This window comes from Euprymna scolopes, chromosome 18 (assembly GCF_053919585.1).
Source record: "Euprymna scolopes isolate OS-2025 chromosome 18, ASM5391958v1, whole genome shotgun sequence".
In the NCBI taxonomy this organism is placed as follows: Eukaryota; Metazoa; Mollusca; class Cephalopoda; order Sepiida; family Sepiolidae; genus Euprymna; species Euprymna scolopes.
This window is the reverse complement of record NC_136499.1, coordinates 96665779-96692990: the sequence shown is the minus strand read 5'-3', so window position 1 is coordinate 96692990 and position 27212 is coordinate 96665779. Positions and strand designations below refer to the sequence as shown.

The following is a 27212-nucleotide window of genomic DNA, read 5'->3' as shown; positions in this document are numbered from 1 at the left end:
TGCTCGAGATTCTGTCTCAATTTCCCTGAGTTCAACAAGATACACCTGAAGAAGGTCGGAGGTTATATCGACTAAAACGTTGTGAAAATCACACTCAAGACGAGAACAGTAGTCTGTTGAATCAAAATAATACAAATTCTAGACATACATTCATGCCTGGACTCACAATTCATAATGATAAGAAATACAAAGACATTCTTAATTGATATATAAGAAACCTGATGTTTCCAAGAATAACTAAATACTCCAAATTGGTGCATTTAAAAAAAAAAAAAAAAAAAAAAAAATCAAGTTTTAATAAATAATTGCTTAATATGATGCATTTTGTATACCAAAAATCATGCAAGTCGATCCAGTAGTTTTACTAAAATAATAATAAAAAATTTTTTTAATCAAATTTTATGGCTAAATAACAATTTGCAATCGCTTTTGCAGGCCAAGGGAAATAATTCCAAACTATTCAAATTTTTCGAGATTTAAATAAACCATTTTTAACATGGAAAGGAGGGGATCCTTAGAAAAACTCATGTTTGCTTAATTGTTTTCCTTTATAGCTGATGACACTACGCTCTATAACAGCCATAAGGGGAAAACAAATAAACACATACTTAAGGTAAAGGTTGTAACCTTAGAGAAAAACCTCCAGCCTGTAGTGGAATGGGGCTATAAATGGATGGTAACATTGAATGCTGCCAAGACTTAGTTTCTTTCTTTTAACAATTGCAAGAAACCTCAAACACTGATTGACATGACTAATAATACACTACCTGAAAATTCTTCATTTAAACTTCTCAGTCTAACATTCACAAGCAACACAAGTTGGAACAAATACATTAACGACATTGCTAAGATTGCTGTGAAGAAGGTGGGTTCTCTCTACCATGCTAGAAAATTACCCACAACTGAGAGCATTCTATATTTCTACAAAGCAATTATTCATCCATGTATGAAGTATTGTTACCACATCTGTGCTGGTGTATCTGGTGTCACTAGTCTCTCACTCTTAAACAGGGTCCAAAAATGAGTTTCCAACATAATAGGTCCTGCACTATCAACCATACTCCAACCTCTGTCCCATTGCTGAAATGTTGCATTCCAGTGCCTGTTTTACAAGTATTTTAATGGAATGTGCTCTGACAAACTGGAAGCACGTGTACCCTTTCAATGTAAGTACTCCTGACTAACCCAACAAGCAGCAAAGTTCCACCCTTACACTGTAAAGATCCTTAGATGCCAGAAAGCCTTCTACTCTAATAGTTTCCTCTTCAAAACTGCTAGACTTTGGAATTCCCTTCCAGTTCCCTGCTTCCCTGACCGTACTACCATGCAGAAGTTCAAGTATAATGTGAACAGACATGTCACTGCTCAACTCTCTACTTAGTGAGTCTCTGTAGATTTGGTCTTAAATATGTCCACTGTGTCTTGTTTGGGGTGAACATGCAATAAAAATGAAAATAAAACTACTTGATTATTTGGTATTTTCTTTCTATCATGGTTAAGTACATCATAAAGATTTTTCTTTATTTTCGTTTTTTCATGAGGGTGGGAGTTATGAACAAGTGCCAGGGATTGCCCCCAACAGTCTAGACACTGTCAGCAAACATCTCCATTTTCGCTAAAATTCCAGAAAAAAGAGAGTGAACAAGATGGAAGTGGAAGAAATCACTATCCAATCCTGACTAAAAATGGCCGACTAGTTCTTCCCCTTCAATTTAATATTTAAAATAATCTCATGTTTGATTCTCTCCTCACCAAATCTTAGCTCAGTCATTATAACACTCTTGATGCATTCAAAAGGAGTCCTTTTTGATGATATTTCTTTTCCCACCCCAAGCTCAAAATGTCATATAGAACAAGATAGAGTAGAGAAGTTGTTTCAGTATAGCCACGTCCTTTTTTGAAACTGTCGTTGTTTTTGTCTTTTTCTATCAACCGGTTTCAGATTATTTAATGCTGAATAGAATTATTTTCATAAAGTTTTTTAAGCATCAAATTTTTAATATGGGAGTAGGGAACTTGAGCAACAAATAAGGTTTGAAACAGGGTTGGCAGTATAAAAAAGGTAGAAATAGTTTGGAAAGATGACTTTTGAATGGTAAGGTACATGTATGCGTGTTCGGGGCAGTGTAGTGTCATAACTGTGACATGGATGCTCAGGGTACTGTGAATAGGTGCATTGTTATTGTGTAAACACAAACATGTGGAAAGTGTAATAGAAACTACTCACTAAAGTGGCAGCGCATCCGTTTGGCATGTCAGGTATGGGTATTGCAGAAAGAAAAAGACTTTAAAAAATTTGTGTTTGCAGCAGCATTTTTTTCATATGTGTGGCATTCATTTGCATACAAGAGGAATATTTGTTTTAAGAGGGATGAATTGGACAGAGAGTTGTTTGTTTGACAGTGGAGAGAAAACATCAAAGCTGAAATTTGTTGGTATGAATTATAGTACATTAGCGAAGATAAGTTTTGCCGGTTTTCCTTTTGAGATTACAAAAACAAAATGCAGTAATTGCAGAGAATGAAGTTTTGTACATTTAAGATGTCATAGATTAGAAAAAGAAAAGAAACAGATGAGGAGAGAAAAGCAAAAGAGAGGGAAGGCAGCAAGAGAAAGAGAAAATAAAGGAGAAGAAAGAGAGCGAAAGAAAAGGAGAAGAGAGCGAAAGAAAAGGAGAAGAAAGAGAGCGAAAGAAAAGGAGAAGAAAGAGAGCGAAAGAAAAGGAGAAAAAAGAGAGCGAAAGAAAAGGAGAAAAAAGAGAGCGAAAGAAAAGGAGAAAAAAGAGAGCGAAAGAAAAGGAGAAAAAAGAGAGGGAAAGAAAAGGAGAAAAAAGAGAGGGAAAGAAAAGGAGAAAAAAGAGAGGGAAAGAAAAGGAGAAAAAAGAGAGGGAAAGAAAAGGAGAAAAAAGAGAGGGAAAGAAAAGGAGAAAAAAGAGAGGGAAAGAAAAGGAGAAAAAAGAGAGGGAAAGAAAAGGAGAAAAAAGAGAGGGAAAGAAAAGGAGAAAAAAGAGAGGGAAAGAAAAGGAGAAAAAAGAGAGGGAAAGAAAAGAGAGAGAAAGAAGAGAGAGGGAAAGAAGAGAGAGGGAAAGAAGAGAGAGGGAAAGAAGAGAGAGGGAAAGAAGAGAGAGGGAAAGAAGAGAGAGAGAGAGAGAGAGAGAGAGAGAGAGAGAGAGAAGATAACTTACCCGATTCCTCATCACTAAAATGAACAGTGGGTGCATTTAGGGAGTCTGGATTCAACAAGTGAATTTCATAGTGAATGAAATTGGGTTGTTCTTTTGGAAGTAGAGGTCGAGTGGGGTCACAGGTGAATGCATCAGCGTAGATGATGTGCCAGATACGAGGGTAGTGGAAATGAGCAACCGTGTGATTGCCAGTCGTGTTGGTCAGTTCATCTGGCAAGGGAGGCAATAAGCAAAAATAAATTAAAAAAATTAAACAATGCATAGAAATAATAATGAAATTTAGGAGAAGATATTTTTGCAAAAGTCTTGACACGATTGTATGCCTTTTTTTTTTTTTTTTTTACAGGATTCTCTTTCCATTTTAAACCTTATAGAGTATAACTGAATATTTGATATATTTTCAAATATAATTGACTTTTTGGATTTTACTATAATCTATTCATATCTTGGATTGCAGTTTCTTTCGTTTGGATCTTGAGTAGTACAACTTCAGTGATTATTTGAAATGTTCAAATTTAACTGACTTTTCGGATTTCAATATAATCCATACAGACTTTGGATTCCAGATTTTCCCTTTTGAACCTTACAGGTACAATTTTATTAATTTATTTATTTATTGATTGATTAATTAACTGATTATTCAATTTTTTACTTTCATTATTTTTTTCTATTTAATTCTAATAAAAATGCTTTTTACTTCAAAGTTTTTTTTTGTATATATTTTCAAATTTATGGTTATCAAGGATACTGATGTTTACTCTCTAATGAAAAGAACCTATCTTTGAAAATTCATGGGTTAAGAATTTTTCTTTATTATAATTCCTTGTTTGAATTGTTGATGGATTAATGAATATTGTAATTTAATAAATTTTTATTTTCTATCATCAATTTTTCTTGTTTTCTTCATTGCTCTTTCTGGTATATTGAGTTTTAGCATTACCTGACCGGACAGGTAAAATGAATTCTCTGATCACCCATTTATTTTCTTTATAATGATTAAAATCAAGATATACTGCTACTAAACCTTGAGTCAGTTATTCCAATTTTAATCAAAATTCATTACATGATTTTAATTAAAAAAAAAGAAATGTCTGAAATTTAATGCTTAAGCTTAAGGAGCCTCAGAAAAAAATTGAAATTCAAAGAATCTTGTTTAATTGGTGTCAATGACTATGAATAACATTCAATGCAAATCTGAAATATTTTTAAATGGGAGATTGTGTCTATATCAGGATTCCTAAAAAATGTTTAAAACAATCCAAAGAAACTGAAATTTGGAGAGTAGCGATTAATTAATGCCTAACACCCATTGTTAAAATTTAAAAAAAAATTGGAGTTTTCACAAAGGCTTTGACTCCTCATCTTGGTTGTTATCGTCACAACGTTTCGGCCGTTTTGCCCTCCAGCCTTCATCAGGTGTTTTGTATCGAATTGGGGAACCGTTTGTTAGGAGTCTCGAACACAACCCTTTATTATTCGATACAAAACACCTGATGAAGGCCGGAGGGCAAAACGGCTGAAACGTTGTGATGATAACAACCAAGATGAGGAAGTCAGTCCGACAATCTCAATCAATGAAAACACCTCATCTCAAAAATACAGACAATTGCTTTGACTCCTTTTTTATTCTTTTTGCATAAAACTAAATATAGTCCACAATTGGACACTTCACACCTAGCAATTGTGTTTCAAAATTTATAATAATTAGTTAATTAGTTTAGAAGTGAATCTTGTACATACAAATATACAAACACATATATTAGGTTGGTGCAAAAATAATGTTTTTTGTTGTTCATGTTAAAAAACATTATTTTTACACCAATCTAACACACACACACATATATATATATATATATATATATATGTATATATAATACAGTGGCATCAAAAAGAAAGTCTGCATTTGTCATTTTTTCAAAAACTGCAAATTAAGCTAAATTGAATGAAACTGTTTAAACAACTTATACCTCATTTGATTTGCTTTTTATTCCTCTAGAATTTTACCTGTTCATATTTGACTTTTAATTGAAGTATCATAGTGTTCACCTCAATTTAACTTCAAATCGAAAAGACAAAAAAAAGAAACTCCCTGAATCAATGTTGGATTTTTTGCTCTTATAAGCCCAAGTTTTTTTGTTTGTTTTTTTTTAAATTTTTTTATCTGATCTTCCATTATCAGGTTCATATTTATTATTATTACTAGCATGGGTACCTGGCGTTGCCTGGGTTGACATGAAGTGTGTAGACAGTATCAACTAAAAAAAAAAACAATCAAATATTTGCCTAATAATTCTTTTATGTTTAAAAAAAAAAGAAAAAGAATATTCAATAAATTCATATTAGGTTTTTGTTATTTTATTTATTGTATTTTGCATCGGTTTACATCAGCTGCGATTGAACCAGAGACAACATCACGGAAATCTGGGGCAGTATGTGCAGAAGTACCATGATGTTTGCCTGTTGAAGTGAGTGTCTCTAGTGATGCTGGGCTTAACAGAGTTGAGAGGGAAAGATAAATACCAAGGCTTTATGTATGACATAAACTGGAATCTTAAGAAAATCTCCATCATTCCAGTAATTATAGAACCACCTGGACTTATGAAAAAGAATTTCAAAACTATCTGGTAAATATACCTAGTGAACCAAGTGAAAGAGAAATACAGGCAATTGCACAAGTGAATGGTTAGCATTAAAAAAAAAATCTTAGTTGGATTGACTGAAATAGTGGGTGGACGTCTGTCATCCAGTAGGATCCCCCGTCTCTATAAAAATAAAACGATTAGAAAATTAAAATACCATTAAATAAAATAAAAGGTAGAAAACGTTTTTTCTACTCACATGCGATTCTGGCTTTATCGAACTTGCGCTGACATTGCATGTCAAGGTTAGCTTCTTTCCAATCCTCGTTCAAAAACAAATAAAGTTTAGGTACAGTTTTTCCAGTGTCATTCAAGGTATAATTTATAAGAGCAGTGTCCCCTAAAAAGAAAAGAAAAAAGAAAATTACCACTTTCAGAAAGCAAACTTCAACCAACATACCAACTTTTTATAACTGGCTAAAAAACTAATTATTATTACACGTGGAACTTGATACTCAATTTTTTATTAAAACATGATATAAAAGAACTACAACATACCTGATATATAACTAGCCCAATTTCTATTAAAAAAAAAACAACAAAGAAAAAAAAAAATAGACACCCATGCTATCGTTAATGAAATTCACGGTCCTTTTGATAATCTGTAGAATAAAAAAAATTGTTCCAAAGATAAATTACTGACAAAGTTATATTCTAACATTTTCATCAACTTTATTTCATGTACTTCAGTCGTGTTCCCTACTGTTTCAGCTAACCCGACGGATAAGATAAGATAGATTTAAAATTAAACCACTTCAAGTCATGAATGAATTTGCACATGCGCAAAAGTAATAGAAATATGTTGGCAAGTTGAAATGAGCAGTTTACATTTTAACTTGCCGAGGTCTGTACATATCTGTCCATCCAAACATTTTACTCATTATAAACCATCCTTGATGTATAATTACGATTTCCTGGTAATTTTGGTGTTATATGACAAATAGTTGAATAGTTTATTGGTTAAATATTGTCATACATACATCTATCTACTGTTTTATTCATATAGTTTTGGACATGTGCAATTAAAAGGGAGTATTTTTTGCCGGGAAAATATAGTGAAGTTTTATACTTTTTAAAAGTTTATTTAGTTATTAATACACACGTCACTTTAGTTTTAAGTTAAAAATGAATTCATTTTCAATAAGACTTTTTTTTACAATCCTTTTTCTTGAAAATATAGTACACATTATGTTGAATTATTTTTCTTTTAAATGTATATTTTCTTATAAGGATCTAAAACAAAAAAAAAAAAGTGAAGCATGCATCGTCTCCCATGAGTGCACAGTGAACGAGGCAAAAAAAAAAAAAAAAATGACTAAGTTCAGCCCCCCCCCCCCACCACCTTATTTAGCCCCGAAAGTTCTCAACGGATGTCAAGTCCTGGTGAAAATGAACAAACAGTGCAGTTTTAGGCCTTAACATATTTCAATTTGAGTTCTGCACCATGCAAAACTGCTAAATAGACATACACAGAAAATTTTGGACAAATATAGTAAAATAGTCCAAAAAATGGAGTGTTTTTATTAGCCCTAAAAGAGCCCCTAGGGCACACCCAAGAGTTATCGTGAAGTATAGACAAACAAAATGATATAGAAATCAGTTATAACTTTTCATAAAGTTTTATAAAAATCCAAGTCATCAATTTTTTTTAATAAGCATAAAAGTGTCAATTTTAGCCATTTTAACCCAAAAAGCACCCCTAGGCGGGCAACAGGAGTTTTCCCGGAAAATCCATTCTGTTATTTTTTTTTACTTATATCATGTTTAATGTTTGCGCAAAATTTCCCAAAATTCCAAGGCATAATTATTGAGAAAAGTGCAGACAGACGAACGGACAAATGTGAATTTACAGGTCCACCCTCCTTTTGTCAGGAGACCAATAAAAATTAGCAAAATTTAATCTTGAATGTGACTTTACAATAAGAGTTTTAAATTAATTTCTTTTTTAATTCATTTAATTTTTTGTAAGTATAAAAAGAATTTTCCAAATTTGTTATTACTGTCAAAGTTTCTGTATATTTTAAAATAAATAATGCTTCAAAAGAATAGTTACAATATAAATCGAATAGTGTTCTTTTTTAGCTTTTTTTTTTAATTTAAATAATAAACAAATTTTAGTCTTTAAAATCTATGAAACAATGAAATGTTTATTTTGGTTGGTATATAATTAGGAGAGAGAAAGAGGAAGAAAGAGAAAGGGGAGGAAGGAGAAGATAGAAAGGGATATAATTAGGATGGAAGGAAATATAGAATACGGTTTGGGCATAGTAAAATAATATGTACAGAGGAGATAGATAGATAGATAGATAGATAGATAGAGAGGACTATAGAGGGAAGCAGATAGATACATTGATAGGTAGGGAGCGAAAGTGTAAGAGGGTTGAGAGTCGTAGAGAAAGTGAGAGATACAGAAAAGTAGAGATAGAGAAAAGTAGAGATAAGAGGCGAAGAAAAAAATTTATAGAGAAGGTTGGCTGGTTGTTTTTGTTTTACGGCATAGCAACCCTTTTCAGGTTATTTAATGCCGAATCCAAAGATTTTGAAGAAAATTTTTTTAATAGAATATGTTTGTTGTTTTCAAGTCGGTTTCTATTTAATCCATAGTTGGAACCCTAACAGGTACCACCACTCCGGGTCAGAGTGGACCTGGGAGCAATGGCAATTAAAGGGTGGCTCCATACTCCCCAAAGCCCACAAGCTGGGGCCTCACCACTGGATATAGTTTAAGGTCATATCCAGGACTAAAATGTTTATTTTCTTTTAACACAAAAACAACACACAATTTTTCTTTCTGAATTAATTCTTGTTTTTCTTTTTTTATTAATCTATATAAATAAAACAGATGTGTGTGCCTGTCTGTGTGTGTAAATATTTAACCGATAAACTCTTAAACTACTGATCACATAACACTGAAATTAACAGGAAATAGTAATCATACACCAAAGATGGTTTATAACAAGTAAAATCTTTGTTTGGATGGATGAATAACACGTACAGGCATATATCAGCAAGATGAAATGCAAACTGTTCCTTTCAACTTGCTATCATATTTATACTTCTTTCTGTGCATGCCCAAATTCAATTCATTTCTTCAAGTCGTTTGGTTTGAAATCTTTCTTACCTATCTCTCAATAGCTACATATGTGGCTGGAGCGCTAAAATTTTTGGCTTTGATTTTAGCTGATAGTACTGAAGTCATTTTTTTTTTAAACTTCTGAAATCACTACTATGTATTAGGTACAATATAATATTGAATAGAGACTTCATTTTGTAATAATAAATACAAATCTGTTTAAATTAAAATATATTTAAGCATATTTTATAACCCGGCTAGTATTGAATAAATTCAGTTTCTGTATAAATAATGTTCCTAATTTTTCTCTTTTTCAATGCAGTTTTTTAATGTTTTTTGTAAAATGATCTCCTTTATTAACTGTCTAATTGTTCAACAGATTTTGCTTGCTCGTACTTCATGCATGATGTCATTTTTTAGTGATTAGGCCTGCTTTATGAAGGCCATGACGGAGAGCATTTTTACATGACTGTTTGGGTTAACATCTCAAACCCAACTTGTTTAAAAGTGGGGAAAAATGTAAGTCGTTCACACAAAACATATCTCATGTAAAGTGTTTTCATTGAATAATAGCTCAATCACTGTGTAGAAATATTGGTTTACACAGAAAAATAGTCCATCAAAATCTGCTACAAATCCATATTTGGTAGAAGTGAACTTCAGTCTATGCGAAATTTCAGTCATGAATATCGAACAGGCTTTGTTTTAGTGTCGTTTAATAATATGCAAAGACATTTTGGTGATCGTTTCATCGATATGAGGTGTGATTTTGAAATGACTTCACACGCACTGGACTATATAACATGCTGGCTGCTCATTCTGGCATACATCCTTACAATATCACAGGTCGCAGAAAGACTTGCAGCAAATCTGTTGCCAAAGTCATTCGTAAAATGGTTGGATCATTCTACTGTTCAAGAAAATATCTCACTCCTAACTTAATTCTCTAAATAAATAAAAGTTAAATATGCCTTAAGATGGAATACTGTTGCCATATTTGAGGAGGAGCTTCACAGAGCACTATTTCCTGCCTTGATAGAATACAAAACCAAAATCTAGTGAACTGGACAATGTTCTCATCTCCACCTTACACCCTCTTTTGCACAGAAGAGATCTTGCTCGTCTTATTTCCATGACAGGTGCTCGAGATCTTGCTAGTTTATTTCAATGACAGGTGCTCGACTGAGCTTCAATTTATGCTCCCCCCCCATCCCCAACATTTACAAGAAACTGCTTAACTACAACTGTAAATAATTTTCATTTCTCTTTCTGTGTAGTTAAACTTAAGTAGAACTTTCATGAGTAAAGTAGGGGCTACTTCCTGGCCGACTATAACATTGTTGTTTTCAAATTCAATGTAAACAAATTCTTGCCGAGCTGTCCTTGTAAATAATCAATCTCTCTACCAGTTACAACTATCATTACGAATCCCCCACCCCCGCCAATGTCTCACCTGTCCAACTCAATAAACCTTTTGGTTTTGATAAGTAATGACTCATTCATAAAACAAAATCCAAATTTAAGTGTTTGGTCGTTTTATTTCATAGCATAGCAACCATTTTCAGGTTATTTAATGCCGAATCTGGTAATTTTGAAAAAAGGTTGTATATCATCAAATATTTATTCATGGAGTTTAGTTTGGTTGATTTGTTTACGGCACAACAACCCTTTTCAGGTTATTTAATGACAAATTCAGTAATTCTGTTAAAAAAAAAAAAGAAAAGGTTTTTGTTTTGTTTTATAGAGGAAAATTGTTTTTGTTTTCGAATAATGTGATTGAGTTTTGCAAAGGAAAAAAACAAAACAAAAAAAAACATCAATGTTTGATGCATTGTAGGTTAGGAAGTATCTTTAGACAGCCTGATCTAGTAAAACCACCAAATTTAAGTGAAATCAATTGAGCATTAAAGAGAACTCATTAACTACTAATGAGCAATGTTATGGGTAAATAAAGGTCACAGATGGAAAATCAGTTAAAAGGAAAAAAAATAGAAATAGTTGACGAGGCAACAATTTGGGAACAATTCATTTTAAAATGAGCAAAGTCAAAATGTTTTCAACATCAGATTTAATCACTAATCACCAGCTTCGCTAATCTGACAATTTCATTTTATTTTTTAAATGCGTTTGAAAGGTGATTGCTTATTTTCACACATTTTCATGAAAAGGATTTTGTTTGGTTTTTGGTAATCTTTAAAACCTTACTAGGGCAGCATACTGATAGCAATAAGTAACTATGTGGTACAATGTTAAGCATCCTTTTGTGGGAACTGAAATTCCCCACAATTTGGGAGGTGGCTCGTGCCTGACTTTCATGATTCTCATAGGAAGACACACAGAATCGAAAAAACGCTATTAAAACATGGCGGACACAGCTTGATAACAAAACATGCATCGTCAAATTAACCCCTTTATTTAAAAAAGGATGTATCTATCATTTACTCACAGAGAACCGGTGTGCCATGCCAGGATGTAACAGCTCTTTCAAAAACGTTTCCACAGTGTAGGAATCCAGCAAAGCATCAGAGTACTACAGTGGTCCCTGGCCCATGATTAAGTTGCATCTATAGTTTATTTCTGCGCGTGAAGATTTACAAGGACAGGTGCTTTATCCTAAAGTTTGATACCATCAATTAAAACAGGCCACTAGTCTGTCAATAGTTATATCTCTAGCAATGCCAGTACCCATTTATATTGACTTGTTAAATATTAGAATGAGGAGGTTGACTAATAGAGATATTAACCAGTACATGCTAGTAATCAGGTAGGAATTTCTGTAGGCAGGAGCAGAAGAGGTCAACCCTGACTATAGGAGTCAGGATTGTGATTACAAGAAAGTTAATATTCAGCACTTTTCATCTAAGATTAGTATGAAGGTGAACACTTTGAAAATAAAAATCCTCTCCACAGGATTCCTACCCTCAGAGAAAAGTACGATTTTTCTCAACCAGGAAAGTCTACAGGCGGTCAATCACTTCTAGCTCGTCGCCACGAGTCAGGGGTATGATGACACCAAAATCCAAATCAACAACACCTCGCATGTTTTTAGTTGGCTAAAATCCCATGGTCTCGACCCGAAATCACAATAGACATGAAAGTCTGCATCTATCAAGCACTTATCGGGATGATTTCTCTCTACAGCTGTGAAATCTGGTAATCTCTGCGGATCTCAAAAGGCTAAAAGTGTTCAACCAATACTGCCTCCACCAAGTTCTACAGGTCTGATGGCGCCATTTCGTCTCCTACCTGAGTTTGGACAGGATGTAGGATCATCCTCCCTCGACCATTATCTTTTAAAGAGGAAACTTCACTGGTTTGACCATGCTGCACGTCACAACCCAATAGAGTTCATTCATGAAGCAATAGTTCCAGGTTGGCAAAGACACCCATGCGGCCAACTGAAGATGTGGTTAGACACCATCAAAACTGATGTACTTAACTCCAGTTCTAAAAACTGGCTGCCTATCACTATCTTGGTTACCACAGACTCATGTGTGGTCTGTATTTATCTGGGATACTGTGTGTTCTACAAGAGACACCAGTTCAACCCATCCTGGGTGATTGTCACCTTAAATCAATGATATATAAGCAAATATGATGTCAGACGAGTGGTAGAGAGTTGAGCATAAAATCATTCCTTCGTCTTGAAGAAGCGACCAAACTAAGAAAATGCACTAAATATGGTTTTAACCATTTTACTATAATAAACAATGGATTGAATATAATCGACTCTTTTTCACTCTATAGGAGGTGGTCATAATTGTGGATGACGATACTAAAACATAATTTATCGGTGTGCACCTTGAATAAATCCTGCATTCTCTAAAAGTATGTAGCTTAAATTAATTGCAAAATCATTATTATAAGAAAGTACACCAGACAGTCTTTTCAGCTTTACAAACCAGCAACAAATGAATCAATACAAGATAGGAAAGCTTTGTTTCAGAAATTCGGAAACACAAACCCAGAAATCAAAAAATGAAAAATTTTAAATTGATTAAATTTTTCAAAAAGTAATTGATTATGTGACAAATAAATGGCAAACGACTGTTGTAACTGCAAATTCATAGATAGCTGTTGGTTTGCAAGGATCCATGGCATAATGGATAATGTACTTGGTAAATTCATGGCTGACGAAATGAGTATACTACTTCCATCAATTAAATAAAGGTTACCATTCAAAATTCCGTGCAGATTCCTGAGTGTGACAAAAAGATTTACAAGTTTAACAAGGTACACCTAACAAAGATTAGAGATTACATCGATCAAAATGTGAAAATATCACTCCAGCTAAGAAGAGTAGTCCGAATAATCCAAATAAGAAATTGACTTGCTATAAATATTGTTTGATTCCAAGAGATCAGGTGTAAAAAAAAAAAAAAAATTGCAAAATATTGCTAAATCGTGACCCAAAATTTGTCATGAGTTAAGTACCAAAAGATTATGAACTTGTATGCAAGAACTCTCAGATGTAATAATCAATAGAAACCTCATGAATTGTCGGCAGAACTTTCTAACTTCCCACAAAAAGCAAGAAAAATCCTCTTCAATAACCAGTAATCAACACATATGCAAATCAAAAGGCACCTAGTCCTCCTCCGATCACTAGCAACAACATAACATATTTATTTTTCTCACAGATTACAGTAAGCATTGCAATATTGCTACGAGACATAAAAAATAACTTTAAAAAATAACAATTTTGCTGCAGTAATATAAAATGTTAGTATTTCTTGAGATTACAATTATTCTTCATAAAAAAAAAATATATATAAATTCTAACTTTATTTTATACAAATTTGTTGTCATCGTGACAATTGCTATTCCAAGTCTCAATGAAAATGAAGATTTCATTTTTAAAGATTTGAAAATGTACTGAACTTTCAAATAGCAAAACAACAATGCAAGCGGTTGATCAATAACCAGAAGAAATTACATTGAGTAAAAAATCAAAAGTTAATTTTATAAATGTTCAGAGAATGCACAGAGACTGTTTAATTTGTACGTAATTAACATTCAGACATCCAATCATTGAATACTCTGACTGTTTACCAAGTATGCCTGCCAACTTTGCATTCATAGGCACTTTATTTCCTTCAATTCTTTTGTTAATTACCGGTGGCCTTGAGGTAAGATGCTAGCCTACAAATTAAGGATGACTTTGTGACTGGGTTTGAATCTCCAGACCACCAGTAATTATCATTTCCTACACCTATGATTGAAATATTAGTGTCTGTAGGTACAAAAATAAATGTTAATATTTATATAAAAATATTATAGTTACATATGTGTTTAACTAATATATATATGACTAAATGACAAAAGTCTATATTCCAAATTTCATGATGTTGACCATCTTGCAATTTATTGCTTTAATTCTTGACAGTATCTGTTTTGTAGCACAAAATCATTCACTTAATTATATCAATCAGTGAATCTATTATATATAAGCTATATAATGTGAATTATTTTCTGCTATGAAACAGATACTGTCAAGAATTAAAGAAATAAATTGTAAGATGGTCAACATCATGAAATTTTGAATATAGACTTTTGTCATTTAGTCATTATATGCTTTGTAATTACATTGAGCTTCTTAAATAAAGATTGGTATATATAAAAAGGAAATATAAGTGAATCAAAAATATTTCCACAGAAATATATATATATATATATATATATATATATATATATATATATATATTTCTGTGGAAACATTGAATACTCTGACTGTTTACCAAGTATGCCTGCCAACTTTGCATTCATTGTTTTCTTTTTATATATATATATATATCATGATGTTTTTAGAGATACAAAATTTAAATATTGCAATTAGGAAGGGAAGACTTTTATGATACATGATTAAAAATAAATTTGTATCTTCTCTCCAAAAAGGTGGGAATAAAGGGGGAACAGGAGAGGAAAGAAAAAGGAATGGGGAGACAGCTGACCGGTTTCGACCCTCGCTTCTCAAAGCTGTATCGAGGGAATTTTTAAAATAAAGAATGAAAGCGATTAAAATGGCGTTTTATTTAATTTACGGGGAGAGAAAAAAAAAAAAAAGTGGAAAAACGATTAAAATAAAACAGCGTTATGGACGAATACCCTAGAGATTAATCACATTCAAACCCAGGAGGCATTCCCTTTGCTTACAAAGAGAAGGTTTTCTGAGTCGAACGTGAATGGTCTCCAAGATCTTGAGATGGTATAAAGAATGAGCACGACTAATAATAGTAAAAGAGTCCGTGCTAAAGTTTGCTGCACAAGACGGGTTTTTAAGTAAATGATCAGTAATTGAGGACCTGTATGTGTTAGTAATGACATCAGTTGCCCGGTAGGTTCCATTCCTACTTTTACTGGGTACATGTTGTTGGATTCTTCCATCTAACGTTAATGTCGTTCGACCCAAGTAGTTGGCACCGCAACCACATTCAAAATTGTAAATAACATTACTTTTATGGTGGGGGGGTAGAACGTCTTTTCGAGAAGATGGAAATAAAGTTCTCGTAGAGAGAACAACACGCACATTGGCAGCAAAATAACATCCATGAACTGCTGAACTTATTTGTTTGGCAAATTTCTCACTTACTCTACCCAACCAAGGCAAACGAAGATAAATTGGACATTTGGTCACTATATTCTCTTTCATTCGAGAGAATTCAGCCAATTTCTTTTGAATAGTTGACCTAATCACATCAAGGGGGTACCCATTTTTGGATAAAGTATCCATAATTGTTTCCAATTCCTTATATATATATATATATATATATATATATATATATATATATATTAATGGAAACAAAGGGATGTAGTGTTTACCTGATATACGCAATGGTAAACTTCAAACTAATATAAATTAATTAAGACGATGATAAAGGTTCTCATATTGGATTTTTCTCTTTTTACTATTAGGTCTCATTTGACTAGGGACAGACTTCTCTTTGGACTACTGCACTGCCTGGAAAAAAACAATTTACATTATTTCAGCTGTTTTGAAACCTTTCCAATCGGATTATATGCATTGTCATGCTGGACTTATTTTGGAATACATTCTATCTAAAGAACTATTTTGCATTTTGGATGAACTTGAGAGGAGTTTCATTCAAGCTGAAATATTATGCGTGGTTTGTTTTTATATTAGTTTTTTACATATCCAACATTTTTTCATTTTTTTTTATTTGGCAATTTATAACTACAATAAATTGCGGTTTCACTTAATGTCTTAACTAGCAAATTCTAGCATTGCTACAAATATAATTTGCTGATTTCTTTATGTCCTCTGATGAGAAGAATAATAAGAATAGCATTATTTGAAACTTCGTGGAATAAGGACTTTATAAATTGCTTTTTGGAGTATTCAGTCAAACAATAAATTTGGATTGTAAAGTTCAACTTACAGTTTTAATTTTCTTTCTCTTATATATATATATATATATATATATATATATATATATATTGGCAGAGAGGCCTGACGTTGCCTGGGATTGAATGATGATTAACGAATATTTCACACTCCCATATTTTTATTGTCATTGAAATTGGTGAAATCGCCCATTTTGCCACCAAATTGATTGATTGATTGCCTGCTCTAGTTGGGGACCCATCGCGGTGTACTGGGAGAAAGCTTCACATACCTCCATGTAGTGACTTAAACCACAATACATTGTCGTTTACATTGCACTGTAGAGAACCTACTGTGAATATTATAAAATATTTTTCTATATAATGGCTTTTAAATGCAAAAATCAAATATCATGGTTCAATTGTGATCTAAACAGAAACACTCATTTCTAACGCACCTCTGTCATATCAAAGAACCTACTGTTGATTTTATATGTCAAGCCTTTCTGCTTGTGTGGTAATAAAACTTCTCAACTGCACTTGTGATGTTAGGCTGTATAAGGTGTTAACTTTGGTCAAAATTGCCTGTTCATTTTTTCAAATTTTATGGAGGACATTCTGATACAAAACCTAACTAAGAACATTGCCAGACACAAAGTACAATTGTGTGAAATTTCATAAAAATTGGCCCAGCCGTTTCAGTGTTCATAGGCAACGAACTCACATACACACAAAGTTCCGTTATTTAATACTAGCAGGGCGACCCAATGTTGCCTGGGATTGAATGATGATCAACAAATATTTCACACTCCTATATTTTTATTGCCATCAAAATCCGTGAAATCGCCCAGGAGGAAGCATTACATATCTCCATGCAGTAACTTAGTCCAAAATATATATTATTATCCATTGCCCTCCAGAGAACCTACTGTTTCTTTTATAAAATTATTTTATATAAATTTCTTTCCAGTTAACAAAAAAAGCATTAAGAAATGTATGTGCAGGGTTTGAACCTACAGACTACGTCATGCAAAAAAAGGTAAACAAGCAAAAAAACACGTAAATTGTTAAGCCTTATAAAATTCTTTGCAGTTAATGAAAAAAAAAAAAAAAATTAAGAAATTTACGTGCAGATCACGTCATACAAAAAAAAAATTATGCTATCAACTTACCCCCAGTACAATTTTCACATTCTATACTTGTTGCTAAGCGACGACATGGAAAAAAATGGCTTTACTGATGATAGATAAATTAAAATAATGGTTTTGATTATCGATTATGGTAATTATTGAGGGTAATCTGAGACAAAACTAAGATCACTCCCAGACTTATACACTAAAGTTCTGTAAATTTTAAAGAAAATCTGTTCAGCCGTTTCGGCGTCTATAAGGAATGAACTCACGCACACAGACAAAGTTGCATGTGTGTGTGCTTAAAGGTCTCTAACGATACATTTACATGCGCTTGAATATAAAGAACAATTTTTTTTACGATCGTTTCTGAGACCATATTAATTTTATTGATATTGAATCCATCATGAGCACAAGAAACTGACACCAAAGTTCATCATCATGACAACCAATGTGAGGGCAAGAAAGATTCATACATTAAATCCAAGGGGGAAAGATAAAAATACAGATAATTACAAAACAATTAGAAACTTTTCTAAAGCAAATATATCACACATACAACAAAGAAATTGAAGATTGTTCATACTACACTGTAATATGTTTTTATATATGTCTGTAATAATTATAAGCATACATAAAAAAACATACATTTCAATCTAATTTTAACAATTAGTGAATTATTTCCATGGAAAAATTAAGAAAACGAGAAGCATTAATTAAAAAAAATAGATCCTAGAAAAAAAAAAAAAAATTATTAACTAAATTGAAGATAATATGATATGGGAACAATTAATTATAAACAAAAAATAATATATATAAGTAATAAGTAAAAACATTAATATATATATATATATATATAGATAGATATACGTGATATAGTAATGATCCCTATATATAATAAAAGTGGTGCAGTTTTTCCCCCTCTGCACCAAAATACCGTAGGTTTGCAACAACAGGTGCCACATACAAATCTATTACATTGATACTATTAGCCACTACATTCTGTAACTTTACAACTTCATTACAGACATATTTAGGATTCATAATAAATTCATACATTACATCCTAGGAGCGACATCATCGCTATTGCTATTATCTTTAAAGGAAGTAATTCCTATTTTCCCCCTATTCCATAAGTCCTCTTACAACCCCATTCTTCACCGCGTGAATTTATACTTTCTCCTACTTTCCTGTGTCTACGCCATTATTAATTGGCTACCGAATTCATACACATCACATACTCTTATCACTTTTCATCTACACAAATGAGGTCTCCCTTACTATATTCCCTGCATTTTGATTGGTTGAACACTAAGCATTCCTACATTCAAGATTAACGGTATAAGTTTACTTATATTTCAATATGGCCCCTTCAGATTACATACATATGAAAGAGAAACCTTTTGGTTTATTACTTATGGCATTAAACACACTGACAACGCACTACACATGTATTTACACATTAAAAAACCTGCAGCGTTGCTGTGTGTGTGTGTGTGTGTGTGTGTGTGTGCGCGCGCCATTAAACTAATAGGCCGCATAAACTTCCGCATGCATTTTTGTGTTTATACACATACATGTGCACATGTACATATATACATGTGTGCGTGCGTGTTTGTTTTTGTTTGATTGAGTGCGTCTTTGTGTACGTGTGTGTGTGTGTGTGTGTGTGTGGCATAAAACTAATTAAGCTGCGTAAACTTGGGCACACGTGCTGGTATTTACACACATACATGTGCATGTATTTGCTTTTTTTTTGGCTTGCGTGTGTGTGTTTGCCTTGGGTGCGTATGTGTGTGCGTGTTGTCTTTGTATATATGTATTCATTATGTTAACATGAAGGTGCAGCATCAGAACAGATACTACACTTTCAGCCTTGGCCCAAAAACCAACTTTTTGTTTCAGTGTTGTGTTCTTCCCTTTTTTTTTGTTTCCTTTACAGTGCATTATATTCACGTACGCATGGAAAAAATAAACTAATTAACAATTATATTTCATTTCAGTAAGAAATATAACGAACTGGGGTTTTCCTGACCCTTCTGTCGCCCAATTTTTTGTCTGCTAACATTATATTCATGTGATTAAGGTAGTTAATAAAATAAAGTGCAACTGACGAAATACTTTTATAAAGTACACGCAAATTCATTCATAATTGTGAACTTATTCAAAATTAAAGAAATACAACACAAGCACAACTGAAAGTAAAATTATTAGTTTTTTTTTAAAATAATTACACAACATTTTAAATTTCACACCTTGTGAATTTATTCAAACGATTCTTTGGAATATAAATATGTCAAATGAAGTCATGCTTATGCACTTATATTAGCGTGCTATTTTTTTTTTTTTAAATAGTAATAGTTTTACAATATCTTTTTGTTTATTAAAGTGTTAGGTGAAAGTACAGAATAGTTACAAAACACCTGCCAGTTCGGTAACATAAGTACACACAACTGAAAATAAAATGATGTTTTTGATAAGTAGAAATTTAAATCATTGTGAATTTATTCAAATGGTCCTTTATCGCACTAGGTCAATCCCCCCCCACCAAGAATATATATAATAAAATGATTATCCATATATATATATATATAAATAAATTCAAGATTTATTATATCTTTTTTGTTCATTAAATTGTTAGGTGAAAGTACAGAATAGTTACAAAACATCCGCCAGCCTGATAACATAAGTGCATAAGTACTGATAAAGTGGTTTTTAATATCGTATTCATTTAAATCCATAACAAGCTGGACTTAAATGAATGGTTTGTTTTATTGTCACTCGCTACACTGTAGTCATGTGATTAAAATTTTAGCAGACGAAAAATTGGGAGACAAAAGGGTCAGAAGAACGGGAAATAGTAATTCGAGCAGGTATGCATGGAAAAAATACTAGAAATAACAATTTTGTTTTAGTAAGAAGGATAACGAAATAGTAATTCATTCTTTTCTGGTAAATCCGTGCCTAAATAAAGAAAAGTGCAGCATAAACAAAAATAATAGGTTTCATTTCATTTTGAGTTTCCGGTCCGATCTTTAAGTTTGATGGGCGCAAAGTATTTTTTTGCGGTGGTTGGGTCAGGGTATTCCCGTTGTCACATTTACCAAAAAAAACCAAAAAAAAAAACCAAAAAAAACCATCAGACTCAAAGATAAAAATCATAAAAATAATATTTAAAAAAAACTTTCTTTTTTTTTAAACTCCTGAGGGATATGTTTGTAATCGATGAGATTAACGTGAGAAAAGAAAAACCAGGTGTCCTGTGTGGACTTCAGAGAGGGGAGGGACGCATTTCTGTAACCGTCAGCATTTTTTTTTTCATTTCCATTAAGCCACAGCAACGCGTGGCTGGGTACAGCTGGTTAGTAATAAATAGCGATATTTACAACCAGAAATAAAATAGGTTTAAGGCTCCTAAAATTCGTATCATTATAGCCCGTAAGAACCTGTGGTGAAGTAGTTAGAGTACTTTAAAAAGTGATATTCTCCTGAAGGTTGAAGGTTCAATCCTCAGTGTGGGCGACCGAAAAATACAATTGTGAATTACTTAAGACCTCTATCCAGCCTGACAGAACAAGAGCATGCTATATATATATATATATATATATATATATATATATATATATATATATATATATATGTGTGTGTGTGTGTGTGTGTGTGTGTGTGTGTGTGTGTGCAGGTCTCGTCAAAACAAATGACTTAATTGACGAAGGCCTTTGCATGCAAGGGAACACCACTATCACTTAGCTAAGTGAGTTTGAATACAATGGCAGTGTCCTCACTATTAAAAAAAAAACAAAAAAAAACAATAACAAAACTAACCTTCAGATTTTTTTATCAGATATATACGTCAAAGAACATTATTTTCGCACAGTTTATATATATATATATATATACTCGGGTTTTTTTTATATTCAAAAGTAATGGACTAATGAATTCAACGAGGTTGTTAGATAGTGCTCAATAAAAAGAGCTGATAATACTTGTTTATTGTTATATAAACATGCTCACATCCCGCTGCTACAAACAGCCACTTGTTTCAATCAAACAACAGATATCATCAGGCAGCGACTTGACTATTCAAAAATTCAATGAATAATGGATTTTTATTTTAGGTAGGAACTCTTTAGAAGTTGGAGTTAAAAAACTTAAAACACAGGACTTTAATTAAATAAAAAAGTAAAAAGGGAGAGGCAATTTAAATAAAGTTAAAAGATTACAATGGGGAGAGAGTGATTGAGAAGAAAAAAAGGAATAGAGACAGAAATAGAGAAAGAAAATATAGAGAAAACAAAATAGAGAGAAAAAGAAGAGAGAAAATATATATATATATATATATACACACATACACACACATATACACACATATACATATATATATACATATATATATATATACATATACATACATACATATATACATACTTTACTTCTATATATATATATATACATACATATATATATACATACTTCATTTCTCCTCTCCCCCCCCTCCACATCATATATATATATATATATATATATATATATGATATGGAGAAGAAAAGAAAAAAGAAACAAAGGGTTATAATAAAGAGAATAAGAACTAGAAGGAAAAGGAAAGAATAATGAGATCTAGTTAAATAGAGAAAGAGAGAAAGTAAGAATTTGACAGTATATAGAAAAAGAAAAAGAAAAAGAAAAAATCTGCGTGTCAACCAATTTATGAACAATTATACAATTCAGTAATGAAGCATATTATTACAAATACAAACAGAATATACAATCCAAGCGTCAGAGATGAACGTGTCAAAAAAGGCAGGGAATGCATTCTGCTAGCATATTTATCCTCTTACATACGTCCACGAGTAAAATCAACGCAATTCAAACATACGTCTACCATTAATTAGGCCCTTTATGCTAAATGATATAAGTTTAAAGTTTTCGCGTTTTTATTAGATAAATATATGAATAAAAGAAAAAAATAATGATAAAACAATATTAAAATTATTATTAATAACAATAAACATAATAGTAATGATAATAATAATAATAATAATAATAATAATAATAATAATAATAAAAACAGAATAAAATTAATATTTATTATCTTTTTAATATAACATATTTAGCCATAAGAGGGGATTAAATAAATTAAATAGGTCCAATAATTATAAATAAAAAACTACTAATATTTATGTATATAAAAAGAACATAATACAAATATATATATATATAGATATATAACCACACACACACATATATATACCCAAATATACACACACATACACACACATATATATATATACATATATATATATATATATATACATATACATGCACATAAGTAAAGGTTTAACTATACTATTAAGTTGGAAGTTTAAGCTATTTAAGTATAGATATAAAGTCATATTAAATCACAAAATAATACATTCAATACCAGATTACTAATAACACAGATACAAGTACACTTACCTATAAATATATTCAGGCAAAAGAAGTAATTAAATCAACGAAATACTCAAAAATAGCGACGCACAGGTAGATAGTACCCTAATTAAAAATAATAAGATACATATGTATATACTCACAGAGAACCAACCGACATACTAATAAGCATATATATATATATATAAATATATATATATATATATATATATATATACATATATATACATATATATAATCTTATGTATACACATACATACAAAAAAATACACAAATATATGCACACAATCATATACTAATACACAACAACGCACACACACATATATATACTCACACATAAATATGTATAATTTACATAAATTATATATATAGAAATACATAAGAATACAAATAATTTGGCAAGGGTACAGATAGATGCATACACACATAGAAACATACAAATGGATTGAATAAACATGGGAGGGTATACCAAATAATATAGAAATATATAGATCTAAGTACACACGGTCATAAAATAAATACATAGACACATACATATACACATAGACACACATGTATATAAGATAGGAGAAGTAAAGAATGAAATCAGGAGAGGAGAAAGTATATTAATAGAATATTAATAAATTATAGAAATCAGTGACAATTTTTAATTTATTTAAATTTTATATCTAAACTAAATTACTTAAAAGATGGGTTTTATAATGTTTGCAATTAATTGAATTTTCGTGCTTCTTATTTAATAATTTATCTCTTTCTCTAAAAGTAAGTATAAATAATTTCTCATAAAGACATAGGTAGCAAGGCGAGTTTAAAGATGAACAGGTTTTCGCTTTCTTTAAAATTTTCCAATTTACTATTGGGGAGTAACCTTGCTCTACTAGTTCATTGTAATATTTAGACAAGGAAGTTCTATTTTTGTACTCATTATTTTCAAAAGAGCACTTGTGACCGGTAAATCTTTCTTTAAAATTGTTATTTGTCATTCCTATGTAATATTTTTTTTCATTCGGATTTTCCTTAGTAGAAATAGTTGCTTGGTACACTACAGAAGTAATTTGACAATTTCCTTTAAGAGGGCATTTTGATTTAATTCTACAGTTACAACTTTCGGTAGCAATGGGTGTGCTATTTTTGTTTAATATTTTGTTATTATGTTTTTTAATTATTTTTTCAAGGTTTTCATTACAACTATAACTAAGTTTTATTGTATTTTTATTGAAAATTTTATGTAGTATGTTATTAATAGGGAAGTGCTTTTTAATTAAGTTTAAGAATTTCATTCCTAGATTTGTTTTAAGTTTCAGATTAAAAGGGGGATTGTACCACAGGATTTTTCTCTTACGGTTTCTATTTGTATTTGTGTTTGGGTGTGTTGGTTCTATGAACTCAATTTGGGTGTTTTTGTATCCACTATCCTTAAGGGCCCTGTTATAGAAATATTTATGTTTATTAAATGTTTCAAGATTGGAAGAATTGTCACTGATTCTTTTACTAATGGATTTGGGGATATGCCTAATGATAGATTTTGGGTGATTTGATAGGGGGTGTACATAAATTGGGTTTGAGTTTTCCTTCCTATATGGTTGGTAGATGCCCTTCCTTAAATCAAAGTTCACATCCAAAAAATTTACAGTTTTAACATCTGATATAATATCCACTTTTAATTTAATTCTACGGAATTCATTTAAGATAATCTTTTTGGTTCTTTCACATTTAGGGCCGTTGGATTCCTTGATGATCATCAGTCCATCATCACGATACAAGCCTATATCCATGACATTGATGTCTTTGGTTAAGTTGTATAGTATGAATAGACCTACTAAGTCTGTCATTTCAGCCGAATCCAAAGACCCCATGGAAATGTCAAACAGGTCATTTTGATCTTTTTTCAACCACTGATCATTTCCACTAATTAATGTAGTATTTCTACATGTCCGTATAATTTCAATTTCAGTGTCTTTTATATCAGACAGGAGTTTAGCAAACTCCATCACCTCTTCGAATAGTTCCTTAGATATGGAGGGATAGTAATTCACAATATCAAATTGTAAGAAAGTACAATTCTTTTTATTATGTATATTGGAAAACCATTTAATGGTATCCGCTGTGTTAATCCATAGATTTAGCTTATATGTTGATTTAATTTGATAGTTAACTCTTTCTAGTATATTTTTACTTAATTTACCTATTTCGGGTTTCGTAGGATTAATTAACCTAGTTGTAGGTTTATTTTCAAAATTTATCTTATGGTCTTTAAGCAAAATATATGACTGTTTTTTTTGTAAAATTCCCACTCTATTACTAATTTTAAGTTTGTCAGTTATTTCTTTACTATCCTTGTCAATTTTTTTGCAAATATCTATATTTGATTTTTTGTAATTTTTTGTAATATTTTCTTTAATAAGCTTGTTATATTCATGTGTAGTTAGTTTGTAGAAATTTTGCGTCTTATCTGCTTTAACGTAAAGGTAATCCGAGGTGTTGATTTTCTTAATGGTAAAATACCATTAAGAAAATCAACACCTCGGATTACCTTTACGTTAAAGCAGATAAGACGCAAAATTTCTACAAACTAACTACACATGAATATAACAAGCTTATTAAAGAAAATATTACAAAAAATTACAAAAAATCAAATATAGATATTTGCAAAAAAATTGACAAGGATAGTAAAGAAATAACTGACAAACTTAAAATTAGTAATAGAGTGGGAATTTTACAAAAAAAACAGTCATATATTTTGCTTAAAGACCATAAGATAAATTTTGAAAATAAACCTACAACTAGGTTAATTAATCCTACGAAACCCGAAATAGGTAAATTAAGTAAAAATATACTAGAAAGAGTTAACTATCAAATTAAATCAACATATAAGCTAAATCTATGGATTAACACAGCGGATACCATTAAATGGTTTTCCAATATACATAATAAAAAGAATTGTACTTTCTTACAATTTGATATTGTGAATTACTATCCCTCCATATCTAAGGAACTATTCGAAGAGGTGATGGAGTTTGCTAAACTCCTGTCTGATATAAAAGACACTGAAATTGAAATTATACGGACATGTAGAAATACTACATTAATTAGTGGAAATGATCAGTGGTTGAAAAAAGATCAAAATGACCTGTTTGACATTTCCATGGGGTCTTTGGATTCGGCTGAAATGACAGACTTAGTAGGTCTATTCATACTATACAACTTAACCAAAGACATCAATGTCATGGATATAGGCTTGTATCGTGATGATGGACTGATGATCATCAAGGAATCCAACGGCCCTAAATGTGAAAGAACCAAAAAGATTATCTTAAATGAATTCCGTAGAATTAAATTAAAAGTGGATATTATATCAGATGTTAAAACTGTAAATTTTTTGGATGTGAACTTTGATTTAAGGAAGGGCATCTACCAACCATATAGGAAGGAAAACTCAAACCCAATTTATGTACACCCCCTATCAAATCACCCAAAATCTATCATTAGGCATATCCCCAAATCCATTAGTAAAAGAATCAGTGACAATTCTTCCAATCTTGAAACATTTAATAAACATAAATATTTCTATAACAGGGCCCTTAAGGATAGTGGATACAAAAACACCCAAATTGAGTTCATAGAACCAACACACCCAAACACAAATACAAATAGAAACCGTAAGAGAAAAATCCTGTGGTACAATCCCCCTTTTAATCTGAAACTTAAAACAAATCTAGGAATGAAATTCTTAAACTTAATTAAAAAGCACTTCCCTATTAATAACATACTACATAAAATTTTCAATAAAAATACAATAAAACTTAGTTATAGTTGTAATGAAAACCTTGAAAAAATAATTAAAAAACATAATAACAAAATATTAAACAAAAATAGCACACCCATTGCTACCGAAAGTTGTAACTGTAGAATTAAATCAAAATGCCCTCTTAAAGGAAATTGTCAAATTACTTCTGTAGTGTACCAAGCAACTATTTCTACTAAGGAAAATCCGAATGAAAAAAAATATTACATAGGAATGACAAATAACAATTTTAAAGAAAGATTTACCGGTCACAAGTGCTCTTTTGAAAATAATGAGTACAAAAATAGAACTTCCTTGTCTAAATATTACAATGAACTAGTAGAGCAAGGTTACTCCCCAATAGTAAATTGGAAAATTTTAAAGAAAGCGAAAACCTGTTCATCTTTAAACTCGCCTTGCTACCTATGTCTTTATGAGAAATTATTTATACTTACTTTTAGAGAAAGAGATAAATTATTAAATAAGAAGCACGAAAATTCAATTAATTGCAAACATTATAAAACCCATCTTTTAAGTAATTTAGTTTAGATATAAAATTTAAATAAATTAAAAATTGTCACTGATTTCTATAATTTATTAATATTCTATTAATATACTTTCTCCTCTCCTG

At 31.3% G+C, this 27212-nt stretch overlaps 1 protein-coding gene across 1 annotated transcript in view; it reads right to left on the bottom strand.

Moving 5' to 3' along the window:
• LOC145297697 (integral membrane protein GPR180-like) overlaps positions 1-27212 on the bottom strand; it is a 52230-nt gene that overhangs the window by 18359 nt on the left and 6659 nt on the right. The window contains exons 2-3 of the mRNA XM_080143896.1: positions 6023-6163; positions 3185-3394 (exon numbers count right to left, since the gene is read on the bottom strand). Coding sequence (XP_080000022.1) covers positions 3185-3394; positions 6023-6163 — 351 coding nt within the window. The remainder of the gene's footprint in view (positions 1-3184; positions 3395-6022; positions 6164-27212) is intronic.